The 25584-nt window shown below is 39.8% G+C and overlaps 2 protein-coding genes across 2 annotated transcripts; one reads left to right on the top strand and one right to left on the bottom strand.

Moving 5' to 3' along the window:
* Positions 1-408: 408 nt before the first annotated feature.
* On the top strand, positions 409-18146 carry LOC115822793 (protein sel-1 homolog 3). Its single transcript, XM_030786712.1, has 24 exons — positions 409-426; positions 1185-1740; positions 2218-2344; positions 4024-4145; positions 4496-4611; positions 5437-5501; positions 5634-5757; positions 5932-6064; positions 6418-6558; positions 7377-7597; positions 8667-8846; positions 9715-9837; positions 10749-10889; positions 11643-11705; positions 11918-12094; positions 13741-13868; positions 14529-14612; positions 15055-15136; positions 15711-15786; positions 15924-16027; positions 16542-16669; positions 17359-17473; positions 17585-17648; positions 17881-18146. The coding sequence occupies exons 1-24, from the start codon at positions 409-411 to the stop codon at positions 18144-18146; spliced, it is 3354 nt and encodes a 1117-aa protein (XP_030642572.1).
* A 2550-nt stretch (positions 18147-20696) lies between these two features.
* Positions 20697-21893, bottom strand: psmb11b (proteasome 20S subunit beta 11b). Its single transcript, XM_030786710.1, has one exon. The coding sequence runs from the start codon at positions 21891-21893 to the stop codon at positions 20697-20699; it is 1197 nt and encodes a 398-aa protein (XP_030642570.1).
* Between the last annotated feature and the right edge of the window lie 3691 nt (positions 21894-25584).

The raw sequence follows: 25584 nt of genomic DNA, 5'->3' as shown, positions 1-25584 counted from the left end.
CAGATTATTATTATCCCGACGCCTAAAAGCCTTTGTGTGACTTTTTAAAAGATCACATTTCGTGTGTGTGCGGTGTTCTGCAAGTCTTTTCGTGTACAATTGCAGCAGCAGCAGTGAGAGCGCTGCGACTCTGTACTGAGAACTATGCTGTGAATATAACAAAACTACTGAACAGGTGTCACCAACACACTTAGCCCCACCTGTCAAAATCTCACGGAAGAGAAGGCAGAGCAAGAGACGGACATACCGAAAGGCGCACTGAAATGTTGATGGCGTTCCAAAGTATGTTCATTAAATTAATATGCTGACATCGAGTTCATGGATTTTCAGTTTGACTTGTTGAATTGGAGAAGACCAAACCGACGCTGTTAAACTATCGCAGTGTAATGATTTCAGTTACAAGACAACATGAAAGTTCTGGAGAGTGTACGCTTCGTCAGCACTTCAGCCATTTGTTTTATGTTTGTTTCACTGGTAAGATATCAGGTTTATTCGGTTTACATTTTTTAAAAAAAACTTTTTTTAGAAGCTTGTAAAAAACGAAGCTTCCTGTTCTCTACCAGAAATAAATGAGCTTTTCCCAAGATGTAGAACATCGAAAACTACTGGCATTAGAGGTATTGTAGATTACTTAAATTGTAGAACTGGACCGTTTTGCAGCCTACAAAATGCAATCACATCTGACAGTTGGAGGATTCAGACATAATTTTTAGTCTTAATTTGCGAACATGTAGGCTACTCCATTGTGACAGGTTGTAGGCTATTCACGGTGACTGTGTCGTGTCATCATGACCGGTTTAACAAACTGGAAACAAAATACGACTTTCACTTGCTTTATAGCAAAACATTTTTAAAATAAAAATATGTGTTATGATCTCAGGCTGTATTTCCACCAAATGTGTAATTTACCGTGGGATAAGAAGCTGCAAATGAAATGTTAACTCGACTGTGCGTAAAACGACGTTTGTAGCTATAGATTACTGTATAGCTTATGTTGCTACGTGAAAACCCACTTTTTTATGATCATCAAAAACAGATTTTGGTGATGTCAATTTGTGCCTCCGTGCAGTAAAGTTAAGTTACTCCATTACGTTTAGTTAAAACTCGCATTTACGTGTTATTTAATATTAAGCCATCATACACATTTCAGGTTCAATTTGTACATTTTTCTATTGTTCCATTAGTTTCAGTGTGAGCTCCTGACATACACTATCACGTCTCCATCACCATCTACAGAAGAGATTATACATGGTGACTTTGTGCAGTTTGACTTTGCCCCTGATGTTGTGGTGGATGGCTCAAGCGTTCAGTTGCAGTACCAGTGCTCCAGAGCCTGTGAGATCCAGTTGGAAGTGTTGCTCTCAACGGTGCAGAGTACCGGTGTGAAGGTCTTCAGGAAAAGATGGACCAACCTCAGACGTCTGGGGAAACCAAAGACTCTAACGGTGGCACTTGCCTTTCCAGCATGTGTAACCTACAGGAGAGACTTTTTTGTCAGACAGTCGGTGGATGTACGAGATGTCATGCTGAGGGCCTGGTTGAACCATCTTGACAGAGTTAAAAGTGGAGATGAAAACAGCTCTGATTATCACAGATCTCTGGTCCGAACATTCAAAATCCTCCAGACAGTTCCACCCTCCGAGCGCCCTGTAAAACCACGCACCAGATGTCCAGCCTGGGATGCAGAGCTGACGTGGAAATTGACTAAAGACAGAGTGCGACAGTGCCCTCACGAATCAGGTGAGCTCCTAACTAACAAATCAGATGTGTTTGCGTTAGCTGACACGGGAGCTGTTAGTCATATGAGTATAATTATTACACGGAAGATGCCCGTAGATGTATTATCTGTGGGTGACAGATGGCTTTTCAGAGTGCCCTTAATCAAACTGCTGTTGTGAAACAGTATTGTAAACACAATTCAACAACAATGTGTCACATATTAAAATGTACTGATATGATGTATGACACAAGGTCTTTTTTTGTCAAAAAAAAAAAAGGGATCCACATATTTTTCAATTTCCTTTCACTGTGCATTGTATCATTGTTTTATGTTATCATTTTATAGATAGATAGATAGATAGATAGATAGATAGATAGATAGATGCTTTATTGATCCTGAGGGAAATTTAGGAAAATGTTGTTACTTAATTAATTAGTTACTTACTTAATTATTGTATTCAGTAGATGTAAACTCTGTGGTTGCATGTGTGTTTTTAGATACAGTGGACCTATTGACATTTCCTTTTGTCAGCACCGGGGAGAACTTTGGCGTCATTCGCACCTTCAAGTCTTTCATTAACCGGGATCTTGAGAGAGTTCGCATCTTTACCGCAGACAAACCCAGGTCTGAGATGTAACATTCATAACAAACTAACATTCTTCACCTGCAACCGCCATACTTAAATGTTTGAGATATTGAAATGTATACTACATATGTTAAACACATAATTATGTTTTTATAATTTATGACAATATACTCTCGCTGCTTTTCAGTGTGCGAGGTTTCATAAATCCCTGCCTACTCTTACCAAAGTGACAGAAAAGCGAGTGGTCGAAGGATGAGTGGCACAAAAAGAAATGAACCCTTTCTGACCCCACATGTGAAAATTGCATTTTCTCTTACAAATATTTAACACTTTTGGAATGGCTGTATTGTGTTATTGTAAGGCACAGTGAGAGGATCAACAGGGTACTAATAGGAGATTTGTTTTCACTCTGGTCAAGCACCTGCTATCAAATGTACAGCTGTGAAATAGTGTATTCCACCTCTCCTCAAATATCAGTATTACCAATCAAAGAGGGGCCAGACAAAACGGATAGTGTGGTTTACTTCAAGTCAGATTAACATTATGGTTAAGAGGCACTAGAGTCTACTAGATGAGTGACAGCTCTGTAGGCTATATATTTTGGGGAACTGATTAAGCAGCATTAAACCATTTTTGATGGTAATCCTTATCAGCAGGTGTGTCCAAAGTCTTCTGAACAGCTAAATAATTTATTATGTAGTTACAAATGAAATGATCATATGGTAACTAAAATAATTAAAACATAGAAAATTCCTTGTGTAATCATGTGCAACCTTAGTGAGAATGGAAGAAGTGATAGTTTACATGTTCTCCTGCATCACTTTTATGCAGTGGTCCATAAGCATCATTAAAATCCAATCTTGATGTTTATGATCATTTCACAAATTTATTAATTGTGAAATAAACTGCAAAACTAGACCAAACATGTTGACAAAAAGCTTGACAAGTTTATATTTATAATAAGTGAATTTCACTGATATCCGTCTGAAGTGACCAAACTCTGCCACACAAGCATGTTGCCTCTGGCCATTGACCCAGCTGTAAGTACACAGTGATAATATAACAAACTCCTCAGTTCCCACTGAACAAAGTGATGAGACTGAGCAGAACCATATTGTGGGATAATAACAACAGTCTCTCTTATCTGAAGAAAACACAGTCCACAACTTCACTGTCTTAATACAAATTCCCCCTACATGAGTACAGTCATAAAGTGACTATACCTTACAGTAATTGGAACTTACATTAGAATGGCAAATTATCTCTCTGTTGATATCTCATCTGAATAATCTAATTGGAATGGAAAGGCAATTCATTTGAATTGTCTCACAGAAAATGCCCGGATGCTATCATACGCTAAAGACAAGTGACACTATAAAAGCTGGAACTTTTGATTGTAATAATCAGGTCTGTGCATTTGGGGAAAGACAGATTTAACCGTGAACACAATTCTCTCACAGTGTGCTCACTGCAGTTCATATTTGACACTAATAATGCTAAGAGCTCACACAGCAATAGATGGTACACAATGTTGTTTACTTCTTTTGACAGGATAGTTAAGGTAAGCACCCTGGAGAGGCACCCAAAACTGTCCTTCACAGTCTCCATTGGTCTTTCTCAATGTAACAGCAGCTCAGAGGGAGAATATTAGGAGGTGATTTGCATGCCTAGGTGACAGTTGTGACAAGCAGCTCAGTACTGTAATGTGGTCCCACAGAGTGACGGTGTCTGTGTGGATGTACCTGCTGGACTGGTGTAGCGGCAATCTGTGTGGGATCGTCAAACACTTGAATGAGCATCAGAACTACACCACTCCTCTTATAATGCTGACAAACACAGGTGAGTGAGGTCAACTGTTTTCTGGATTGGATGACAGGGAGTACAAAGCTGTGCTGTAATTGGACAGCGCAGAGAATGTGCGGAGTAGAAACATTTTGAATGGCTGTGTGGTGTTCATGTTAGGAAGAGATTACATGATGTACTGTGAATTGACAGGGTTGAGTGTACTCAGGGAGATGGTGTGTTTGCATTGGATCCCACAGAGTACATACTGACGAGCGTTATGTTTTCATTGGACGACATGCATTTGGGTACAACGATCTGTGTTTTACTGCCGTATAGACAGAAGTAGATAGTGTTCTCTATTGTCACTGGGTTTATTTTTGTTTTTTGGGGGGATTTTTTCAAAGGCAAATTGGTGGTTCAGGCCCGTTTTGCATCTGGTGAAGAACACGCGTTCACAGTTCATGCAGCCCTCCCTCTTCGGACATGGATCCGACTGGACTGCTTCATCCAAGTTTCAAAGGTGAGACATCCTGTGAAAAGATCTGAGTCATATTCAGTAACCTCAAAGCCCAAAAAACCCTGTGTGGACACTGTTGAGGGCTAGACGGCAGCAGGACTGTTCACTCAGGTGCTGGAGGACTGACAGCTGAGTGCAAAACAAGCACTTTCTGCATCCCACAGTAATACTACACACAGTACAATGTGATATTGGAGAAAAGTGCTTAAATTATGGTGCAATATGTCCTAAAGTGCAGCAGTGAGCTGACTGGGAAACTGAAAGAGAGAAGAAAGAAAGAAACAAACAAAGAAACAAAGTAAATAGAATAGTTTTATTATTATTTGTGGTACTTTTGTAGCTGTGTCATTATTTTTGCATGTGAAATTTCTGACATGCACATGTTTATAACACCCTAAGATAGTTTTGTAACACCATTACATGTGTGAAATGTTAGAAAGGACTTGGATGAAGATTAGCCTTATACAGTAATCATTACTCCTTTTTGAATACAATCCCAGTATGCTAAAAAAGACATAGTTAGTGAACTTCTGCTGACAACCAAAACCCATTGCCTCAGCTGATTGTTTGTTACTGACTTAATTCAGTTAAGTTTGAGTTTTCTTTGGCATGAATTTATTCAGCGAAGTCTCCGTCTGGCATTCAGTAATTAAGTTACTGCTTTGTCAACCCAACCTCTATTCTGTCAGTGCTTAAAGGTGCCATATAATCCAAAAATCTCTTTGTGTTTTCACATTCATTGTACCGTATCTCAACATCTTGGTTCTAGTTTTCATTCATAATGGATGTATTTTTCATTTTACCTTTCTTCTTTTTCTTTTTTTGCAGGCAAACATCAAAATACATTATACTGCACTCACAGGGGGAACAGTGGAGACATCACACACTTACAAGTAATTTGGATACCATCAATCAATTCACACTACCTAATTGGCTCTCATTGTTTTGTACAAATCACATTAAAGAAAAACAGTCTGAATACCGAAACACAGACTTGTCTATTCACACTATTAAAATATTTCCAGTTTTCAGAAATCACTCCACCACAACGACACCACGGGCTATTTCGTGATTGGAGGGGACAAGTACATGACTGGGATTCATGGCTACTTTGGACCAATCAAATACTATCGTCTCGGATCTGACAAGGTGTTTGCGGAACCTTCATTCTATTGTCACCTCCATTATTGTTTTGAACATGTATACACACTTACAAAAGTTAGTTTCACAACATATGCTGAGTGAATCTGTCTGTGTGACTATACAGAACAGCGCTTTTTATGTTCATGTGGTTTCAGCATTGTGATGAGATGTCTGTTCCAGGTTGTAAACCCTCTGGCTCCCAGACAGACACTTGAGGAGTTAGACAGGGTCCAGCAGGGTTGTGAGAACATGAGGGAGGTCATAGTCGGCTTTCTGGAGGAGCAGAGAAAAAACGGAGACGTCGGAGTAGAAGGTGAGCTCCGTAAAGGTTAATCACATCGTTGGTTATATTTTAAGCTCAAAGCTGTTCGGAGCTTTGTAAAACGTATTACAAAGCTCATAATGTGATCACAGCAAGGCATAACCTATGACTTTTCTTTCACAACAATGACCAGAGGATGTAAGAATTTAACAAGTGTTACAGTAAACAGCCTGAGTGTAGTCATATGTGGATTTGTCTGCTGCATTTCCCTGCAATGTCCATTTTTCTTTATCAATGTCAGTTTTTATTGCTCTATTAAGGAGACTGAAGGATATTGAAGGATTGTGTGTGTGTATGTGTGTGTGTGTGTGTATGTGTGTGTGTTGTTTATTTTGGTCTGTCAGATGTATGTCTGTCATATTATGAAGATTTAAGAAAAAAGTTTGGTCAAAAGATGTGCAAGCAAACATGGACTTGGGAGCAGCAAAGGAAACATGGTCCGATGCTGAAATTCCTGCACTCTCAACAAGACAAACTGAACTCAGGTGTGTGTACTCTTCGTAGTGTTTTCTTGAATCAAACAGACTTGGGTCAAAATGAATATTTCAAGTGTTTGATTGATCACTTTAGGCTCAGCATTCTAAAATTACTTTTCTTTTCTTGGGTCCAAACCTGTCTTGAGCTCAAATCTAAATGACCTAGATGGTAAGACTTTAGAGAGACCAAAATAACACTTTGCTTCATGCAGTATTGTTCGCTCAAAATCCCGTTGTTTCTGTTGGCTCAACAGAAAGGGGGCAATTGGAAATTGGACTACAGGAAAGTTAGGACGAGTGAGATGCTTTAAAATCTGATCCAGAAGCAAAAAAATATACTGTGTTTAATTAATAGAACAAATAACAAAATATTGTAAAGTATCTTACTACGTGGCACTTTCAACACAGCCCTGGGTGTTTCCTTAACAATACATTTACAATGGGTTTTTTTCTTCTTTTTTTTCATGCTGATTAAGCTGAAAAAATGGAGTCAAGGTGTGTGCTTGTCACACTTATCATGTCACCATATAGGAGAGAATTTCTCAATTCACACAGTTGCTTTCAGTTCTTGACATTTAGGGGTTTTGAGCTCATAGCATTATGACAGCATAATGGAGTTGGTGGGAGAGAACCAGAATTTGGTGTGGAGGTGTGGAGGTGAATCAGCATCCATGACCATTTAGAGAGAACATGCTCTTCTGTCCATCATCACTCGTCTGTCTGTTATCAAATTACAGGCACGCGTGCCGACCAAAAACAGGAGAAAACCTTGTCATCTGCCTTTAGCATTACTGACACACACTCTAATAAGCACTGACTTTCCTCAGGCCTATGGAGCAGCACCATGGCTTTGCGATTTGGCCAGCGTCTGTTTGATGATGCAGTGAGGCAGATGACCAGAGCTGCAGCGGTGACAGGGCTGGAGCCCACGTTCACCTCCTGGACAGAGATGCTTCAGGTGGCCTCCTGCTGGGGTCACGACAGGGCCTCACTCTTACTTGCTACCACTCACCTGGCTGGCCTTGGGGTCCCTGTGGACTGGGAGCAGGTAGTGTCCATGTTTATTTTATTTGTTTAATCTTCATTTGAAATGAGCAATATCACTGAAAAATGTTTTTCATTTACATCACGCACACAACGCATCGGAGCAGAAGCATCTGTCATTTGCTATAATATGTAAAACACAACAAAATAACATAAGAAAATACAGTCCATTGACTATGCAAATAGCAATTAATTCAGTATTCACACTGAGCACTCAACACCTCATTTAATTTATTTCAGCATGTATTAAAAACAAGCACACTTCATAAATCCAGACAATTCTGAATTTGAATATAAATTCCGCTCACGTGCGGCAGAAAAATAGAAAACGATTTGTCTTGGAAATATTCAGTTCTGTGTAATCAGAGGACCATAATGTATAATTTCCAGAGTAAAATGCTGTATTCTGGAAAAAATAACCTTTTAGTTTTCATAGATTACACTATTATATACTTTCTATGTAATTAAAGGAGAGTCAGTGCCTGGTCTGCTGTTAAGGATAGTTTAATAATGAATAGAGCACAAATAACAGGACTAACAGCAGAGTGATAGAGAACAGCCATCTTACTGGAGTTTGCTTAGATACATTTCTATAAATCACACCACCATAATCTTAGCATCTTCTTAATTAGAGTGTCCATACGCGTGAAGACGATATATGAGCTTCTTAAGAGTTGTGTCGTTGACACGCAGTGCAGTGGACTGATAAAATCAGTGCATTTCTTAAGTTAGAAGAACAATGACTGTGATGAGATGATGGAGGCTCAGAGCTCCATCTCAGTACAGATTGTTCCTGGGGTTTCTTCCATTATATTCACATGGGTGCTCTAGATCAGCATCACTTGAGTTTCTGTTGTACAACGTTGTTGAGTATCAGGACGGCGTCATTAGGATAGGGCATCTACAGTGCTAGAGATGATGAGAGTTTTACAGCTTCTCCTTATTATGTTCATAGTGGTTTTCATCAGCCATAAATGAAAACTCTGATACATCTCTGTTTGATGTAGTCATACTGTACAATTTATAATATAACACACAGTCATTCAGGTTTCTCTTTGCATGTCTTGCCTCAGGGTCACGTTTACAGTTTGATTGGTGCCGTGAGGGATGACCGCCTGGCACTCCTGCATCTGGGCTACAAGCACATGCAGGGATTGGATGGCTTCCCCAAAGACTATGACATGGCTTATGGTTACTATGCCAACGTGGGCAGACAGACGAGCATTGACCGTGAAAAAGTCCAGGACTCCAGGGTGAGTGATTATGTACAGATTTAATCGTGACAGCCAGGTTCAATTTCCTTTACCAATTCCAACCTGATATTCCATTTATAAATTTCCATTCATCCTGCGCACTGACTCACCTCAAACTGAATGGACCCAGAGTGTGGATTTAAAACTAAATTCTTCAGACTGTAACTTATGGACAACAAGCACGCTTATTTTCACTCTGAGTTTTTTTGTGCCTGTTGTTTAACATTGGTCAAGGAGATGATCTGCTATAGCTCGAGTTATCCTGAGTTATGAACAGGTCTGTTCTAATGTTGTAGAGGGGAAAGAGAGGACTTTGAGAGGAATGTGTGTTTAAATATCAAAACTAATGGAAACTTAACTGGGAAAATACAGATTGATCCAAAAATGTGTGTCTCTGAAACACATTAATGCCAATACATCGTGGAGTAGTCCAGAATGCATAATGCTACAAGTGAGAAATAAAAGTATCCCAAACAGTTTGTTTTATAATACCAGTTGTTTGCTTATGCTCTGATGCAACAGAACCTGCCTTTTTCTTGTTACTGTGAAAATAAAGTTGCCCTTACAGCAGACCAGACACACCCAAAGGAAACACAAGCAGTCAGGCAGTGTCCGGTGTGTATGTTCTGACAAAGGAACTTGCGTGTTGTGTCAGCTCAGACATGACACGGGATGTCTCAGCATTTTTTTAAAGTCACATTCTCTGGTTCAACAGCAGCTCTCTTTAACAAAAAAAAAAAAAAAAAAAAAGCTATTCTGTGCTTCAGGTACATACCAGCAGCTTAACGTCAGAACTGAAAGTCTGAAATGGCACAATCTTTAAAAGAAAATAAATAAATTCAAGATCTTGTGTTTTTTTTATCCCCAGCAATATATGACAGAGCACGTTCACCTGAGCAATGAGGAGGAGGTTCAGAACCAGATGTCTGAGACGGGTGACGTGGTCCAGTACCTCAAACTGCAGGCCGAGAGAGGGGATATCGAATCTCAGGTGGTAACTCCACGGTTTTCACAAGAACCTTTGATTCGTATTTCTTATTTTGATCTATTTTGTGTTTAAAGAAACATTCGTGATGGTGATATAGCATGTTGAGCTGATGATAATGTGAGTGGAGTTCTTTGATCAACTCATTGAACCGTGTAATGTTATTTATTTCAGTATGAGATTTATTTACTGTGCTCACATCGCAAACAACATCAGGCATTTACAAATCAAACGATTGTTTCATACCTGTAAAGACACGCTGGCCCTTTTCTTGCATGGTCAGATTCTGTTGTCATGGCTACATACTGTACATGTTTAAGACACATTTTGTCATTATCACACTCTTATTTAACATGGTCCCTTGCATCTGAGGCCACAGAGTACTGGTGGATCATGATTTTTTTCTTTAACTGGAATGTTAAATGAGAGAGAATGCCAAATGATAATTGACTCAATTGAGTGAGGCAAGATAATCCCACGTCCTGCATAGCATGGATGACTGGAGTTTTGTTCTTTTAACTTTCTTTAAGACGAAAAACTGTGCTCTGCGAATTTCTTTTACAGTGTATTTTCTTGATGAGTTTAGTGATCATTAGTAGTTGCTCTTTATCTCTTTCAAACTGATTCTTGTTCGAAAAATAATTAGGTAGATGTTGGCCGCTGTTGTAGTTAGCTGTGGATTTTGTTTCACACTTCAGTGCGGTTGGAAATGGAAACCATGCAGTAAATTGTATTATGTGCACAGCATATTGGAAATTAACTGTGAGAGTCCAGAGTAATGAGGCGTAATTTGAGGTAAGGCCTTGGCCTAACTCAAGAACAGCTTAATTGGAAGAGGGTTGCCTACATTTTTAGTTTTTTGAATTGAAATAAGAGTTGTTTGGCTGAATAGTATTACTTTTGATGTTTGTACCCAGAAAACACTGGCAAGGATGCTGTTCTGGGGCCAAAACGGTGTGACAAAAGACATCGCTGCAGCTGTACAGTGGTATGCCAGAGGTGCCATGCAAATGACTGACCCCATCGCCATGTATGACTATGCCATTCTGTTACTGAAGGTCGGTTCCCATTGGGCTCTCTACGCAAAAACCCAAAGCATTTCAAAATAACAAGGGGAAGCAGGGAAATTGACTTCTTGGACTGAAAGCAGTAAAATGGTCAATTATCTAAGGAAGTGGATTATTAAGACGCTGATTAAAGTACATGCAGTTACTGATGTTCATTCAGTTACTGAACAGCTCCAGACTACTGACTCATAATGAAATCCATTTACTGAGGAGTAATTAATGGAATCCAGGAGCTTGTTTGTTTGTGTGTGTGTGTGTTTGTGTGTATGTGTATGTGTGTGTGTGTTTGTGTGTATGTGTGTGTGTTGGGGGGGGGGGGGGGGGGGGGGGTGGTTGAGAGGCATGTGCATGCGTATGTGTGGGCATGTTCATATATTTCTGAAAAACTGTGACATTCTGATATTTTTCCCTCTGGTAATTTTTGTACCTCTGTGTGGGTTGTATGTGTTTGCGGGTATATGTTTGTGTGTGTGTGTGTGTGTGTGCGCGTGTGTGTATACACACATATGTGTGGTTCTAATATGAAATGCCACTCTGATATTGTGTCTCCTGGTTGTTTTTGTGCTCTGCTGTGAAATTAATTAGTGCCTTTTGTATGTGTGGGTGTGTGCGTGTGTTTGTGTGTGCAGCTGGATGCTTTTGGCTGAAAAGATGATTTGCTCTTTGTTCAGTGGTAGTGAAAAGTGAAAGATTGTAAGTGGATAAATGTATAAGTAAATAAAAAGACTGGTGTGTTATATGTAGGGAACAGGTGTGAAGAAGAACACAACCCTTGGACTGAAGCTTATGGAGAAGGCTGCTGCCATGGTGAGACCCCTGTCTGCGTGTGTGTGTGTGTGTGTGTGTGTGTGTGTGTGTGTGTGTGTGTGTGTGTGTGTGTGTGTGTGTGTAGTAATAACATGTCAGTGTTTTGGTGTGTGTGACAGTATGTTCACATGTGTTTGTGTATAAACATTATTCTGCAATATATATTTGTGTGTGTTGATGCGTTGGTGTGTGTGTGTGTGTGTGTGTATCAGGGTTTTGGAGATGCTCTGAATGGTCTTGGCTGGTACTATAGCACAATCAGGAAGAATGAGACAAAAGCGATGGAATACTTTGAGCTAGCAGCTCAAAACGGCAGCCGTGATGGCATCTTTAATCTGGGTGTGTACCATCTGAGAGGGCTTAACCCACACAAGCCTGGGAAGAATGAGGTAAGTCTCAGTTTGGTGTGATTTTAAAACTTTCACATGAGGCAGTGAGCATTATAGGATGATCAGTGATGTTTTGTGAAACGTGTTGTCTCATACAACTACCTGGTAAGACTCTCCGTTTTCTGAGACATTTTGAAGTTTGGTTAAATGGAGGTCATTGATGAATATTTGGCTCATTAATGAAAATTGAGGAGAGCCTAGAAGACAGTTGTGATATTTTTTTCATTTTATCTTCTGCGACATAACCTCTAAAATGATGTGGTGAGGTTACATGAGAAACTACAGATTTGAAAAACATTATGGAGACTGGTCAGTCATGTGGAAACAGCAGTGTCCCCCAAAACAGCACAAACTCAGCTTCTCAGGCAATTCAGCCAAACAAGTTAAGGAGAAACATCTTTATGACAGTGTCTCACACAGAATTTTTCTTCTGACAAACAGTCTGAATGCTTTGCAAAACTATGAGTTTCTTTTTATCTTCTTCGGGGGCAAATACTTATTTGTTTGATTAACTAGTGACCTCTTCCTCCAAAGTAATATCAGGGCATTTGGACAGAATTGTACAGTTATTAACACTGAATCAAACTTATACTTCCTCTACATAAGGAAATATACTAATTCTACAAATTATTGTCGTTGTGTTAAGACCATGACGTGGTTTCAGAACAATATCCTTCGCATACAGTGAGTGAGGATGAATAAGGACAAAGTGTGAACGTATTTGTGTAGTAGACTGTAACCCGTACACCGGTCTTTAAACGTGCTCTCAAAACACAGAGTGTTGACAAAGAAAGAATCACCCAAACATCAGGGGATGGTGGAGTGATTCAGACACATAGAGTCATGTATCTTAATCAGTAAAGGCTAACTCACACAGAGAGGTTATAAAATGAAAGGACAGTCCATGACTACACAGAGCTTAATATCAGAGGGAGAAGGTCTGAGTCAAGCCCTCTGATTCATGCTGTCCGTGTGAGGAATAAACATCATCCATCTTCAGCTCCTGGAGACTGCTTGTTTTGTGTCCTGTTTTTTAATTGGTTTGAGTTTGTTTTTTCTTGTTGTTTTAAGTCCTAATTTCTAATAGGCTCAGGTCCCATATTTCAAAATTTGCTTGAGTCCTGTTTTCGAATTGTTCCCAGGGCAATGTTTAATTGGTTTGAGTCCCTTTGTCTAATTTGTTCGTATCTAGTTTTCAAATTAGTTTGAATCATGTTTTTTAATTGGTTTAAATCCTGTTTTCTGGCCAGAAATTAGATTCTAGAAGCTAGATGTTGGGTCATAAATGTGTAGTGCCAGTAGAAAAAGGAGAGTGTGATTTGTGTGTCTACATAGTCTAACACTCCCAGAGTAACACTGGAGTAAGACAAGAGTAATCCACATATGTGAAAATATTTATTCCAGTTATGAGCTTCATCTCACAGAAGTAGACTGGTGTTTGTATGACTCATTCCCAACTCACAGAGTTGTCAGATATGTGTAGTTGCATTAAAATTGTATTATTAAGGTGTTTTAAATGTGATCACTGACTTAATCCATCAGGACAGATGTCTGAGGCCATAAGTCTAAATAATAAAAAAAAAACCTTACTCTGAAAACTAGAAAACTAACTCTGCTCTTATCTTTTTTTTTTTTTTTTTTTACAGACAGCTGCGTTTCACTGCTTCTTTCAATCAGCGCAGTATGGACATGTAGAGGGTGCAGTGGAGGCTGCCTCCTACCTGTCCACGGGAGCCCTGTTTGGTGTGTCCAGAGACCCGTTAAAAGCTGTGATGTGAGTGATTAACCTGCTGTTGTTGAATTTCTTATGTAGCAGCGGTTAAGTCAAGAGTAGTTCCGTGAGTCTAACTTTGTCCCTGAGGCTTCATAGACATGCACTTTGAATCTGCAGTTCACATAATACACCCCAGCCTGGAGCTGGTCTTTCAAGTTCACCGCTGCTGGAATCTGTAAGACAAACATTTACCCTGGTGTACTTTTAATAGCCTTAAGGATCTCCAGAGCACAGCCTTTTGATCAACAAACAACAGCACCCCAGATTTTTCAGCGGTCTACCACGTGTTAAAACTGTCAATGTTAATTAATGTAACAACATTTTAGTTTAGCTGTCAGTTCTGACCTCTCACATGACAATTTCACTTTTCTGGCCAAGGTCATGACCTTTGACATAGCTCTAGGGTAAATGAAAGCCTTAACAGAGTTCACACCCACTTAATGAAGTCAGTTGGACTGACAGAGCAGATGGTTTGATATCATTAGTGTTAATGACCTCATTTCACAGGCTGGACATTCCCATTTTTTGGAAGCCCGATGATTAAATTAGACCAGCTTTTGACCTCAGGGTTCTTTGTTGGCGTTAAAAAAAAGGGGTCAGTGAAGCTTTTTGCTGCAGACATTATAATGTTTGAAAATGACTTTTCCTTTTGCCATCCAGTTTGCTTAAAAACATCTGTGAGCGGAACGGCTTTCTGGGTTTTACCGTTAGAGAGGCTCTGAAAACATACATGCAAGGCTCATGGTAAGATCTGTTTTGTTTGTTGTGGGCATGTAAAACCCTTTGAGACTCTAAACAGTGATATTGGGCTCTATATAAACTTGAAACTTGAAACACTTGAAGAGACTCACTGCTTTTACCTCTCTCCCTCTCCCTCTCTCCAGTGCTCTTTTTCCCTCTCCTTTCTTTATGCCTTTGTCACCCTTGCGACCCTACACTATTTAGTCTGTCTCTCATTCTCTCTATCTTTCTCTCTCTTGTACTTTCTCTCAGTCTCTCCCTATAGTTCTCTTTCACAAGAAACAATATTTTTACTTTTAAATTGATTGTACAGCCTGATTCGACAGTGCGAAATTTGACTTTTTTTTGTATTCTTGCCTGTGTGTCTGTGTGTGTGTGCATGTGTGTGTATCTGCATGTGTGTGTGTGTCTGTGTGTGTGTGTGTGTGTCATTTGGATGTTTAAGGGAGGAGGCTCTAGTGAAGTATGCAATGCTAGCAGAGACAGGACTTGGCGTGGCTCAGAACAATGCTGCTCACCTCTGTGAGGTAATCACTGTCATAGTTTCATCTTAACAAATCACAAAGTGCCGACACTCATCACTAACACAGAAATATTCACCTCTGTGAGGTAATCACTGTCATAGTTTCATCTTAACCAATCACAAAGTGCCGACACTCATCACTAATACAGAAATATTCACCTCTGTGAGGTAATCACTGTCATGGTTTCATCTTAACCAATCACAAAGTGCCGACACTCATCACTAATACAGAAATATTCACCTCTGTGAGGTAATCACTGTCATAGTTTCATCTTAACCAATCACAAAGTGCCGACACTCATCACTAATACAGAAATATTCACCTCTGTGAGGTAATCACTGTCATAGTTTCATCTTAACCAATCACAAAGTGCCGACACTCATCACTAACACAGAAATATTCACCTCTGTGAGGTAATCACTGTCATAGTTTCATCTTAACCAATCACAAGGTGCCAACACTCATCACTAACACAGAAATATTCACCTCTGTGAGGTAATCACTGTCATAGTTTCATCTTAACCAATCACAAAGTGCCGACACTCATCACTAACACAGAAATATTCACCTCTGACAGGAGCTGAAAGATGACAATGGCTGTCAGTGGAGATATCATAATTATTCTACATATAATCATGCTCCACATCCCTCTGGTGAGACAAAATATACAACTCTGTGTTCTCCATCCAAAACAACAGTGTCACTCAGAGCTAGACAAATGTTCTCTTTCTCTCTCTCTCTTTCTCTCTCTCTGTCTCTCTCTTTCTCTATCTGTCTGTCTGTTTCTCAGGTTTACTGAAGATGGGAGATCGTTACTGTCAGAGTGAGGGATCTGGTGATATGGTTCTAGCTGTAGAAATGTACAGCAGAGCAGCACTGGCTGGCAGCCCTGAGGTATACACACAAACACACACGCACGCACAATGCACACACAGACGCACACACAGACACGTGCGCACAAACACACACAAGCACATGCACACACACATGTGCACACACACTCATGTACATAGAGGCATCATCCAAGGGGTGAATTTGAACAGATTAGAGGATAACCATAATGTTTCGTTTGCATCAAAAAATTCACTCTGTTCATTTTAATTTAAATAAATAATATAAAATCATTTAAATAATTTAAAAAAAAGTCTCCTATCCATTTAAACTGGTGGGTTTGATTTTATGGCCCATATGAAAAGTGGTTTTCTTTAAACTGTGTAATTCTGCAGTTCAAGGACACATGGCCAATTCAATATGCCACCTGGAATGAAGTATTTTTTACTTGAGTATTAACTTTGATAGTGCTGCATCTAAAGATCATTTTTAGTGCAGTTTTTCCTGAAAATCATTGGATGGATTTTTATTTTATGAGTAAGATTTGAATTTCCTTATTAGAAATTTAAATCCACAGGCATTGTATAACCTGGCTGTGTTGACTGAAGATGGATACGAGGTTCCAGAGAACATTCTAGAACTAATGCAGATTTCTGCCCAGAAGAAGCAGGATCGGAGTGAAGTTGTGGAGAAACTCTTACTAAGGTTTGCACTGCACAGCTACCCACATTTACCCAAATTTGTTTCATAGAAGCAGGCTACTAGATAAGTAATCATAAAAAGAAAAGTTTTCTCCTAGATGCTTAAGATTTATCAGAGCTTTCTCATACTCACACAGAGTAGGATAACTCCAACCTTGGTCCAGAGCTTAGTGAACTCTGATTAGAAAAAACACATAAATCCATTCTGATTAAATCTGAAAAAACGCACTGTGATTTCTGACCGTCTAGGTGGAGTAAGTGAACCAGAAAGCTTGGAGGTGTGTAGGCTTAAGTTGACTACTGCCTCAGTTTTGTATAATTATAGCCAAAAGTAAATGTGTGATGTGGCACAGGTTGAAATTGGAGTCAATCTCTGTGATGATTTGTTCTGACCCCAAGCTAATCTTGAGTATGTATTAAAAAAATCCTGGCTAGGAAAGAATGCAAGGCCAAACCTGAATGTTCTGACTTCGCTACTATTCAGAAAATCCTCGTTATTTTGCTCCACATAGACAGAATGCAGTGCAGTGTTATATAATGCCCACCTGTTTCATTGGTTGGGGTACATTTCAGCAGCAAAGGTGCTGTTCTCATATTGCTCATGATTGCAAAACTCTTCAAAAATTAACATTATGTGAACCATCTCTCTATGTCTGTCTCCTGTGTCTGTATTTCATCATTTATTTTGATCAGATGCATAGAGTTTGAGGATGAAGAGAACATCAGCCCATGTTCACTAGCCCTGTTAAGAATCCAGATGAGGAAAGCATGGAGTGACTTTACTCAGAGTACAGTCCAACTGGCACTGGTAGGCCCTCTATTGTTAGTTATCCTTAAATGTTGGGTTGAGCCATTGGTAAGTCACCTCTCAACACAAAAAGCATTGAACTATAACCCAATTTCATCATTTTTTTTTAAGGCTTCTGGAATCATCTGCTTCGTCATCATCGTTGTAGCGATTGCTATGCTGCACAGTCTGTTGGGTAAGTGAGTCCATATGAAACACAGCTTTGTTGTAAAATGCAGAGTTCTACATTAGTGCATAGGCTTATATCCCAGGAGAAGTTGCCCCTGATACTGAGAAGTGCTGTGACCCTCAGACTGGTGGTTTTGCACATATGAATCAGTTATCCAGTATTAGTGCCATAATGCTGCAGTTGGTGGTTGATTAAATCAGTGATTTGGTTCATCTCTATCATGTGCTCTTCTCTGTAGCTCACCAGTCCACTCCGGCTAACCACTTGTCAGAGGAGCTGAGGGATCATCAAGCTGTCAATCATGGGGTCCAAGAAAATGGATTGGAGAACAGCACCCATGAAGGCAGGCCTCAGGTTATTCAGGATGCCTCCGTGAACAGAAACATTCGAGTCAGCATAACAGAAATGACCAGAACACTGCAGGAGACAGCAGACCTGTTTATTACGGCAACAGGAGTGTGTTTGTGTGCTCTGTGTACAATATTCTTGTCCCATCTGCTCTGAAACAAAAAGGCATTAGGTTTAGTACTGCTTAGATGAAATGAAGGAGCGTTCACAAAGAAAAATCTCTCACCTCAAATCTTAAATTGCCCACGTTCAAGAGAATACAATTGTTTATTATTGTGAGGGAACTCAAAATAAATGTGACACTGACTGCAAGGTTTTGGTTTTTTTTTATATATATATATATATATTGTTTCTAATTGTTTATATAATTAAGATTTTTAGAAAGAACTATTGGGAACTTTACCTTTTGTGTGGACTCTAAGCAGTATGGTGAAGTAACACACAGATGATTGCTCTTAAACCAAGAGTTTAATACAGTGTTATTTATTTCACTAAAACCTCCAGTTTCAACTTTGGAGTTGAAAGGTCAAGTTTTCAAGTTTTTCATCTCATTTCACTTATGCATGAAAAGGGCAGGAAATTAGATAAGAGCTCATTGGTGGGATCATTTGCGGTAGACTAATCAGCACTGTTCAGGGGTTAAGGGGAACAAAGTAAATTTGGGAGGAATGTAACCTTTTACATTTTTAAAGTGTATTGTGGCTTGGAAAATATTCCCTCATAATGTACCTGTAGCATACTAGTTGCAAAAAGAATGCACCAAGAAACAATATGACCATCCCAAAGGCTACAATACCAGAGGGATGTTATGTACTGTGGATTGTGACTGGGTTGAGTGGTTTCTATTGGATATCAAGACGCTGAAATCTCATCGCTTACTCTCTCTGACCCAAGAATTGTGGCACACGCTGCTGTCAGCTGTTTGACAACTGTCTTGGAATTGGACTGCTCACAGAATTCACTTAATTTACATTGTTACAAATCAGTTTTAGAGGATACAGAGCACAAGAAACCAGCATCCTGTAAATGGGGTAAAGCATTATTTCCACAGCTATGATGCTTATGGTCTCCAAAGCGTATTACCCATTTGTAAGAAATCTGCTGAGTCTGTGATCCAAATGTATAGCCCTTTATTCAGTAGTGTAATCAACTGTGACAGTTACAGCATGTTTTTAACACCCAGATAAAAGGACTAACCTTTGAAGAGACCCCTCTGTCATATGAGAGCTGTGCAGTAGCCTGGTGGAACAGAGAGAGAGAGCACTCCCAGCCCCTCATTAATGGTGCTGTGCTCCTCTGAACTGAATGAGATCAGCGTTCAAAGAAAGTAATCCAGCTGCCCCCCCCCCCCCCCCCCCCCCCCCCCCTCCATCTCCCCATCTCGCTCTCATTGAACAAAGACTGCATCATTGTCAATGTGCTGTTCCAGCAAAGCCTCAACTCCTGTATTAGTTTGGGCTTGGGTCTGCCAATTTGCTACTACACTTCAGAAAGCCTTGCTTTGGAAGCTGTGCTAAATCTAATATCGCTGGGCCTGGTGTCATTAGTCCAGTTTTAGACACATGCTCAGGAGCATATTATTCCTATTTGTTGCCTAGTTCCACTTGAGCTGAGTTAATCCTTGTTGTTTCATGAACTGTGTTAAGAAATAGAGAATATTAATATTTATGTGTCTATTGTGGTTCTTCTGCTGTTTCAGTGTATTTTGTACTTCTGGCACCTACGGGAGGTAACAAAGAGCTTTGCGATGGCTTACTCATTTGAATTTTTTGAATGTCCAATACGGTTAAATAATTAATGGGCTGAATCTGGATAGATAATAGGAGAGAGAGAACCATCTCTAAATAGGGGAGCAGCTGAACCAGGAACTTTTTTGAACACGTTCAGACAGAGCAACCAGTTTACAAAAGATCCATCATCAGCTATGGTAATTATGTCAAACACAGTGCAATCACTATAAGGAATATGCGACCACACATTTGGAGAGATATGCAGATTTGACCTTCACCCTTAACAAACACATTAAATTGATCTGTTCAAGAGGCTTAGTGAAGTTTTCATTCGTGACTACAGTTCACTTATTGGATACGCTTCTTTCCTCAGGGGACCAGATTGTCAGAGAGTGTTTCTGTCACATAAATCATTATATTTGGATTTTAATGGTTGACACTCGCATGCAAATTACTGCAGCTCAACCTAAGAACATTTTCAAGGATAAAGTAACACTCAAAATGATGTGTAGTCTTATGAATTTAAAGCTAGGTGAAAGAATGCTCTGTGGTGCTTATGGGACCCTGGGAACAGAAAACCTGGACCTGTTTTTATAAAACCCACTTAGAAGGAGAGACTTTATATCCAATATTTGAAAGAAAATTCAGATATATTTTTAAGTAAATGTGTCCTCAAATTTATTTTAAAAAATATTAATCCTAAACAGAATCTTAAGCACATGCGCTTCCAGTGACCCTCTGCATTCCTCAGTCCATGAATAAAAAAAATGTAATGAGTCAGGCTGACAGAAAGAATTTTAAAGAATATTAAATCCTTTTTGATTAAAGAATGCTAAGGGTTTTTTTATTGAAGAATAAAAAAGGAATTTAGTCACAAAAAACAATGAATAATACATGAAAATAAATATGAATAAATGTCATACCTCACTCTGCCCTGTCTCTTCTTCTTTGACCTTCCCCTGACAACACAGAAATTCTACCCCTCCTCCTTTTCTGCTCTTTCTCGTTTTCTCTCCTCTACTCTCATTTTCTCTCTCTCTTTCTCTCTGTAATACTCTTCCTTAAGGTCCTCTCTCGTTCTACGTTTCCATCCCTCGGCAGTAACATGGTAGAGATCCACAAAGTTGCCCGAGTATGCGTCCCTATGTGTTGCCCTGTAAACAGCTTCCCTGGCCAGTGAAATAGCTTCGTCCACACTCAGTTCCCACCGATAACCCCCATCCAGTACAGAGTAAGCATAGGGTGACCCAGACCCCACTGAAAAGAGGTCCCCCTCTAGGCGGGTCCCACCACTGTACACGTAACAGATACTGGGGCCAGAGACTTTTTTCTGTTGTCTTTCAAAGCTCGGACCCGCATCTTGACTTTGAGAACGTCCGACAAGTGATTGAAATGTGGTTCCAGTGCCAGTGACTGGCTGGGAGTTGGAATCACTTTCTGTCATTGGCTGATGATGCCTGTCAGTTCCCTCCGTTCTCTGTTCATTTTGGGTTTCCTCCTCTTCCCCTCCATCCCAGCCACAAAGAGTCGCTGCCACACACAGTTCAGTACCCTTAAATGGGTGGAGCATGTGGGACAGCAGCTTTGCAGCACCCCTGATAGACAGCCTCCGTCTATGGCGGAGTTGATACAGGCGCAGCTCCCGTGCCAGAATACGCTTCCACAGGGCACAGTCAGCAGAGGTGCCCGAGGTAGTGCCCACAAGGTGAGAGTGGACGGGGAGAATCTTTTGGGATGCTGGACAGGCCACTAGACCAGAGCAGCTAGAACGAGTGTCTGCTGCTGCGATGACTCCTCCCTGGAACATGAAACCCAGGGTGGTGGTGCCGTGAGACAGGGGGAAAGGTAGAGGAACAGAGGGAGAGACGGAGAGAGGGATGGTGGTAGGGAGAATATGAGAGGGGAGAGAGGAGTTGTGGTAGTTTGTTGTTGGAATGGATGACATCTCGTCAGGTTTGACTTGGCCAAATTCTATTGGGCTCTCTGTGAGGTAGTCTGCCACTGGCATGTAAAAGTTCAACAAACTCTGTTGGTGTCCGGAGATAGAATCCCTTCCAGTCCATCCTCTGAAAAATTTAGAGGTGTCTTCCAGAGGCATAAACAGTGACACTGGAGAATTCCATTCAGAGTAGGTGGGGGAACTGTGAAAGCTACAGACATCTTGTAAAGCCATTCTTTAACCATAAATCTTCATTGGATAATGACAGCAGAATCAGGGATAATGGAATGGTTATTTATAGGAGACCATTCCGAAGTGCACGGCGATGTCCCAGTGGTTTCTCCTTCTGTCCTCTCGCCATGTCCCGGCATTTAATGTTCTTTAATATCAGATTGTGGTGCCTAGCAGCACACTGGAAATTCAGAACATTAAAATTAAAATGCTATGTAGTCGAACATGATCTAAACATTTCAGATGAAATGCGTGTTGAATTATTGAATTTTTCTAAAATACTTTTCAGGATCCCCCCAAGTCTCCACCACCCTTGTCCATCGTCATGACAACCCAGACAATCCATCCATAAGACTTTCATGTGTGAAGCAGAATGGCCCTTTATATGTACTGTTACAGGTCAGTACTCGTAGGACACGCATGAAAATGCACGGTAAGCTTTCCTACTGAAGCCAAACAAAAGACGCTACTCTTATCTCCAAGCCTAAGAGCATCAGTTTGTTTTCTGAACTCATCGTATTTCTTTAATATCTAATGTTCTGCGATTCTTTGCTCTGTGTTTACTGCACAGGCAGATAGAACGCTGTAAATCTATGCACGCTGAATAACTGAGCTGAGATCCTTCCTCTCAGAGCAAACGGGCAAAAATGCCACTAACACATTTTGCCCAATCTTTAAAGTTGTCACTGAGCTGACAAATACAAAGCTAACAATGTTGGGTACACTGATAGGTCTTTACCATGCAAAAGCATGCGTGCAAAGCTAACATTACCTGGCTGTTTGTAAATTAATGGAGCTTGAGTTTGATGCTAAAGTGATGTAATGCCTACTATTACAAGATGAAAGTTAAGGAGAATGCTGCTTCATCAGCTCCTCGTTCATCTGTTTTATATATTTCACTATAAGCATGAAAGATTGGGTTTACACGATTATAACAGTTCCTGCATTACAAGAGGCTGAAAATGGAACGGGTGGCCAGTGTCCCTGTCATGTTTTACTAACCATTCTGTCGTTGCCTTTATTTGTCACAGTATATGTAAATAAGATTTGAATATATTAGATATTACCTGTGTGGTTGCATGTGAATTTGCATTTACTGTGCCTCTGACAACATACTGTTAACACGGGAACCTGGGGACATGCAGATTCTCTTAGTCATTCATTTTTGAATGCAGAAAATACCCTCAAATACATGTAAAGCCTGTCCCTGAGCCTTTTACTACGTAAGTGTTTGCCTATCAATGACCCCTAAAAAGCAGTCAGAAGGCATGACTCAGATCAACTTACTCACTCAAGGAAATCCTGCAAAGCGAGTCTGGTGAGACATCTCTTCCTGATCGCCATGTAATACAAATATAGTCTTAGTAAACATCATATCAGTACAAAAATACATAATGAATACTTTTTAAAAATTGATGATGAAAAACACATATAAGTGGTCAGCATTCAAACATTCACCAGTGCAGTTGACTGTTGGCCACTGTCAGCAAGTGTGGTACAAGTGGAACCCAATAAAGGAGATTTTAATATGTTATACCAGCTAAGGGAAGTATTGGCACTCACTAAGACTTTGCATATGTTTACTTCCAGACTCCTAACCAACTCTCACTTGGAGCCTTGCTATCATTTGTGCATATCTAATTAAATTCTGACACCAAGAGCATTAAAATTTAAAATAAGAATTAATTTATATTTTGTCATGAATTTAAAATCAGGCGTGGCTGAAATTAAACCAGCACCCTCTGCTTTTATCTTGACATTAGCCACATTAGTGCAAATCTAACAGGGAGAATACTGAAAACAGCTCCCCACTCATGGTGTGTATGTTTAGTGAGGAGTTCGTTTTCATCATCTCATTATTCAGAACATTAGTCAGACACTGGGGACATTCATTATTTCTTATATATCAAATAAACCTGGGCCTAGCTATGTTTCGTGCAACACATTTTGTTCTTCTGTAAAATCTCGCATGGTTCAAGCCTCATCTTACAGTGCAGAGGCTCATCTGACTATCACACCTTTCAGTTTTTGTCAGTGGTCACTGATGATCAGGTGTTCTACTACAATGGGCTATCCCATCTCTTTTCTTCTGAACTGAAATTTCCACAGCAACAATGCATGTTCTCTTAATGACCAACTAAAATCATGGTAACTAACTTCACTAGTTAGATGACCCAGACAAAACAATGAGGTAAGTATGCCATTAAATTCTTTATACTGTTTAATTCAAACTGACATTAACTGATTCTGAAAATGGAGTAAATGAAAGATGTCTGTGCTGCAGTGTGAGGTTTGGCTCCCTTTGCAGTGAGCACATTTCTAATTGTTTCTATGAAAGCAAAGCTATATTCTGATTAAACATTTGATTAGATGCAAATTAATACATATATGTATCATAAAAAAGTACAGACAGCTCCTAACACAGTTAAGTGACTCATGACAGATGAAACTGAGGTTGGGTAAACTGCTGTTCACAAATTGTGACATTGGTGTAACTGATCACTATAACTTGACATTCCTGTGAAATTCAATTCACATCAAGCATGTGAAAGGTGAGTAAAGGATGAAGAGCCAGCATCTGTGGTTTAGCTGTAGTAATCACAATTTTTAATTCCCTACTGTGACATAGTGTTCTGTTAAAACACGCATATTCTTGTCTGATGTGGATAGAAAGCATGTCACCACCTTCACTCAGATGTCATTTAAATTGTCAGCGACTATAGTTGAGGCACCGCAGTACCTCCCTAATCCTGTGGGGGGAGCCAGTTTTTTTGCCTCTCAGAAAAAAAAAAAATATCCAAAAGAATATTGTGCATATATCTACAATTTATGCAGCAGAGAGCTATTTTTGTTTCTGTTGTTGTTGTTTTTTAAAGGTTTGATAGACGGAGTATAATAAGGAGTGCATGATTATGATATGTGAATGTCAGATGGTTCTTGTTTACAGCTCCTGGCAAATCTCGTGGTATTCTCGTAGGTTCTTCTCTGTAAGTGCCAACCAGCTCCTCAAAGGCTTCCCTATTAAGATTCTCCAGTAAGGTAGCTGTCAGTGGCCTCTGGCATCTGAACATCATGGTCCTCGCCAAGACTGGTGGGTCCTCTAGTGGATTATGCCTTCATCTTTAGGAACAACATTCTCCTCTGAGGGCTGTGACATGAATAAGTTTAAGTTAGTTAGTGATTATTTGAGGAGAGTGGGTTACATTAAACCAAACATTCATTTATGGGCTTAATCAGTGTCACTGACACTTTCAATTCAGAGAGATACACATTTAGAAAAAAAGGAGTGGTTCGAGCGTTCCAAGGCCGAAAACTATCAAAATTAGAGTGGTCTGCTTTGGCTAAGAGGTGCAATCAATTATTACACAAGGTTTTGAGTGATTCAAAGTTGGTGCTAATGGTAAAAGTAAACTGGTCACTGCTATGAAAAAAACATAGACAGCAACAGCAGAGCTAGGTTGAATTTAACGTGCTACAGCAATGGCTAGACATGAGGATATAAATTACCATCTCGATTCTGCAGATTATGTACACTTAAACGTTTTTATTCAAATATTAACTCATATTCTTGACATTTCTCAACAGTATCCGACTTCCTTTGGTTAAGCAAATGAAGGAGATGTAAACAAATGAGTACACTATCCAAAAGCTGATAGGACTGCAGCAGCAAATAACATTACTCAGATCATAACTC

The sequence above is a fragment of the Chanos chanos genome, chromosome 10, assembly GCF_902362185.1.
Source record: "Chanos chanos chromosome 10, fChaCha1.1, whole genome shotgun sequence".
Classification (NCBI taxonomy): Eukaryota; Metazoa; Chordata; class Actinopteri; order Gonorynchiformes; family Chanidae; genus Chanos; species Chanos chanos.
This window is presented reverse-complemented; position numbering and strand designations above follow the sequence as displayed.

What these genes read in the sequence shown, in the direction of transcription:
- LOC115822793 (XM_030786712.1), top strand. An exon ending in GAGACATCACACACTTACAA is followed by an intron (nt 5,502 to 5,633) that starts GTAATTTGGATA and finishes AAATATTTCCAG; the next exon opens with TTTTCAGAAATCACTCCACC. An exon ending in TGGAGAAGGCTGCTGCCATG is followed by an intron (nt 11,706 to 11,917) that starts GTGAGACCCCTG and finishes TGTGTGTATCAG; the next exon opens with GGTTTTGGAGATGCTCTGAA.
- psmb11b (XM_030786710.1), bottom strand. Translation starts at nt 21,893, where the DNA reads ATGGCTTTACAAGATGTCTGTAGCTTTCACAGTTCCCCCACCTACTCT.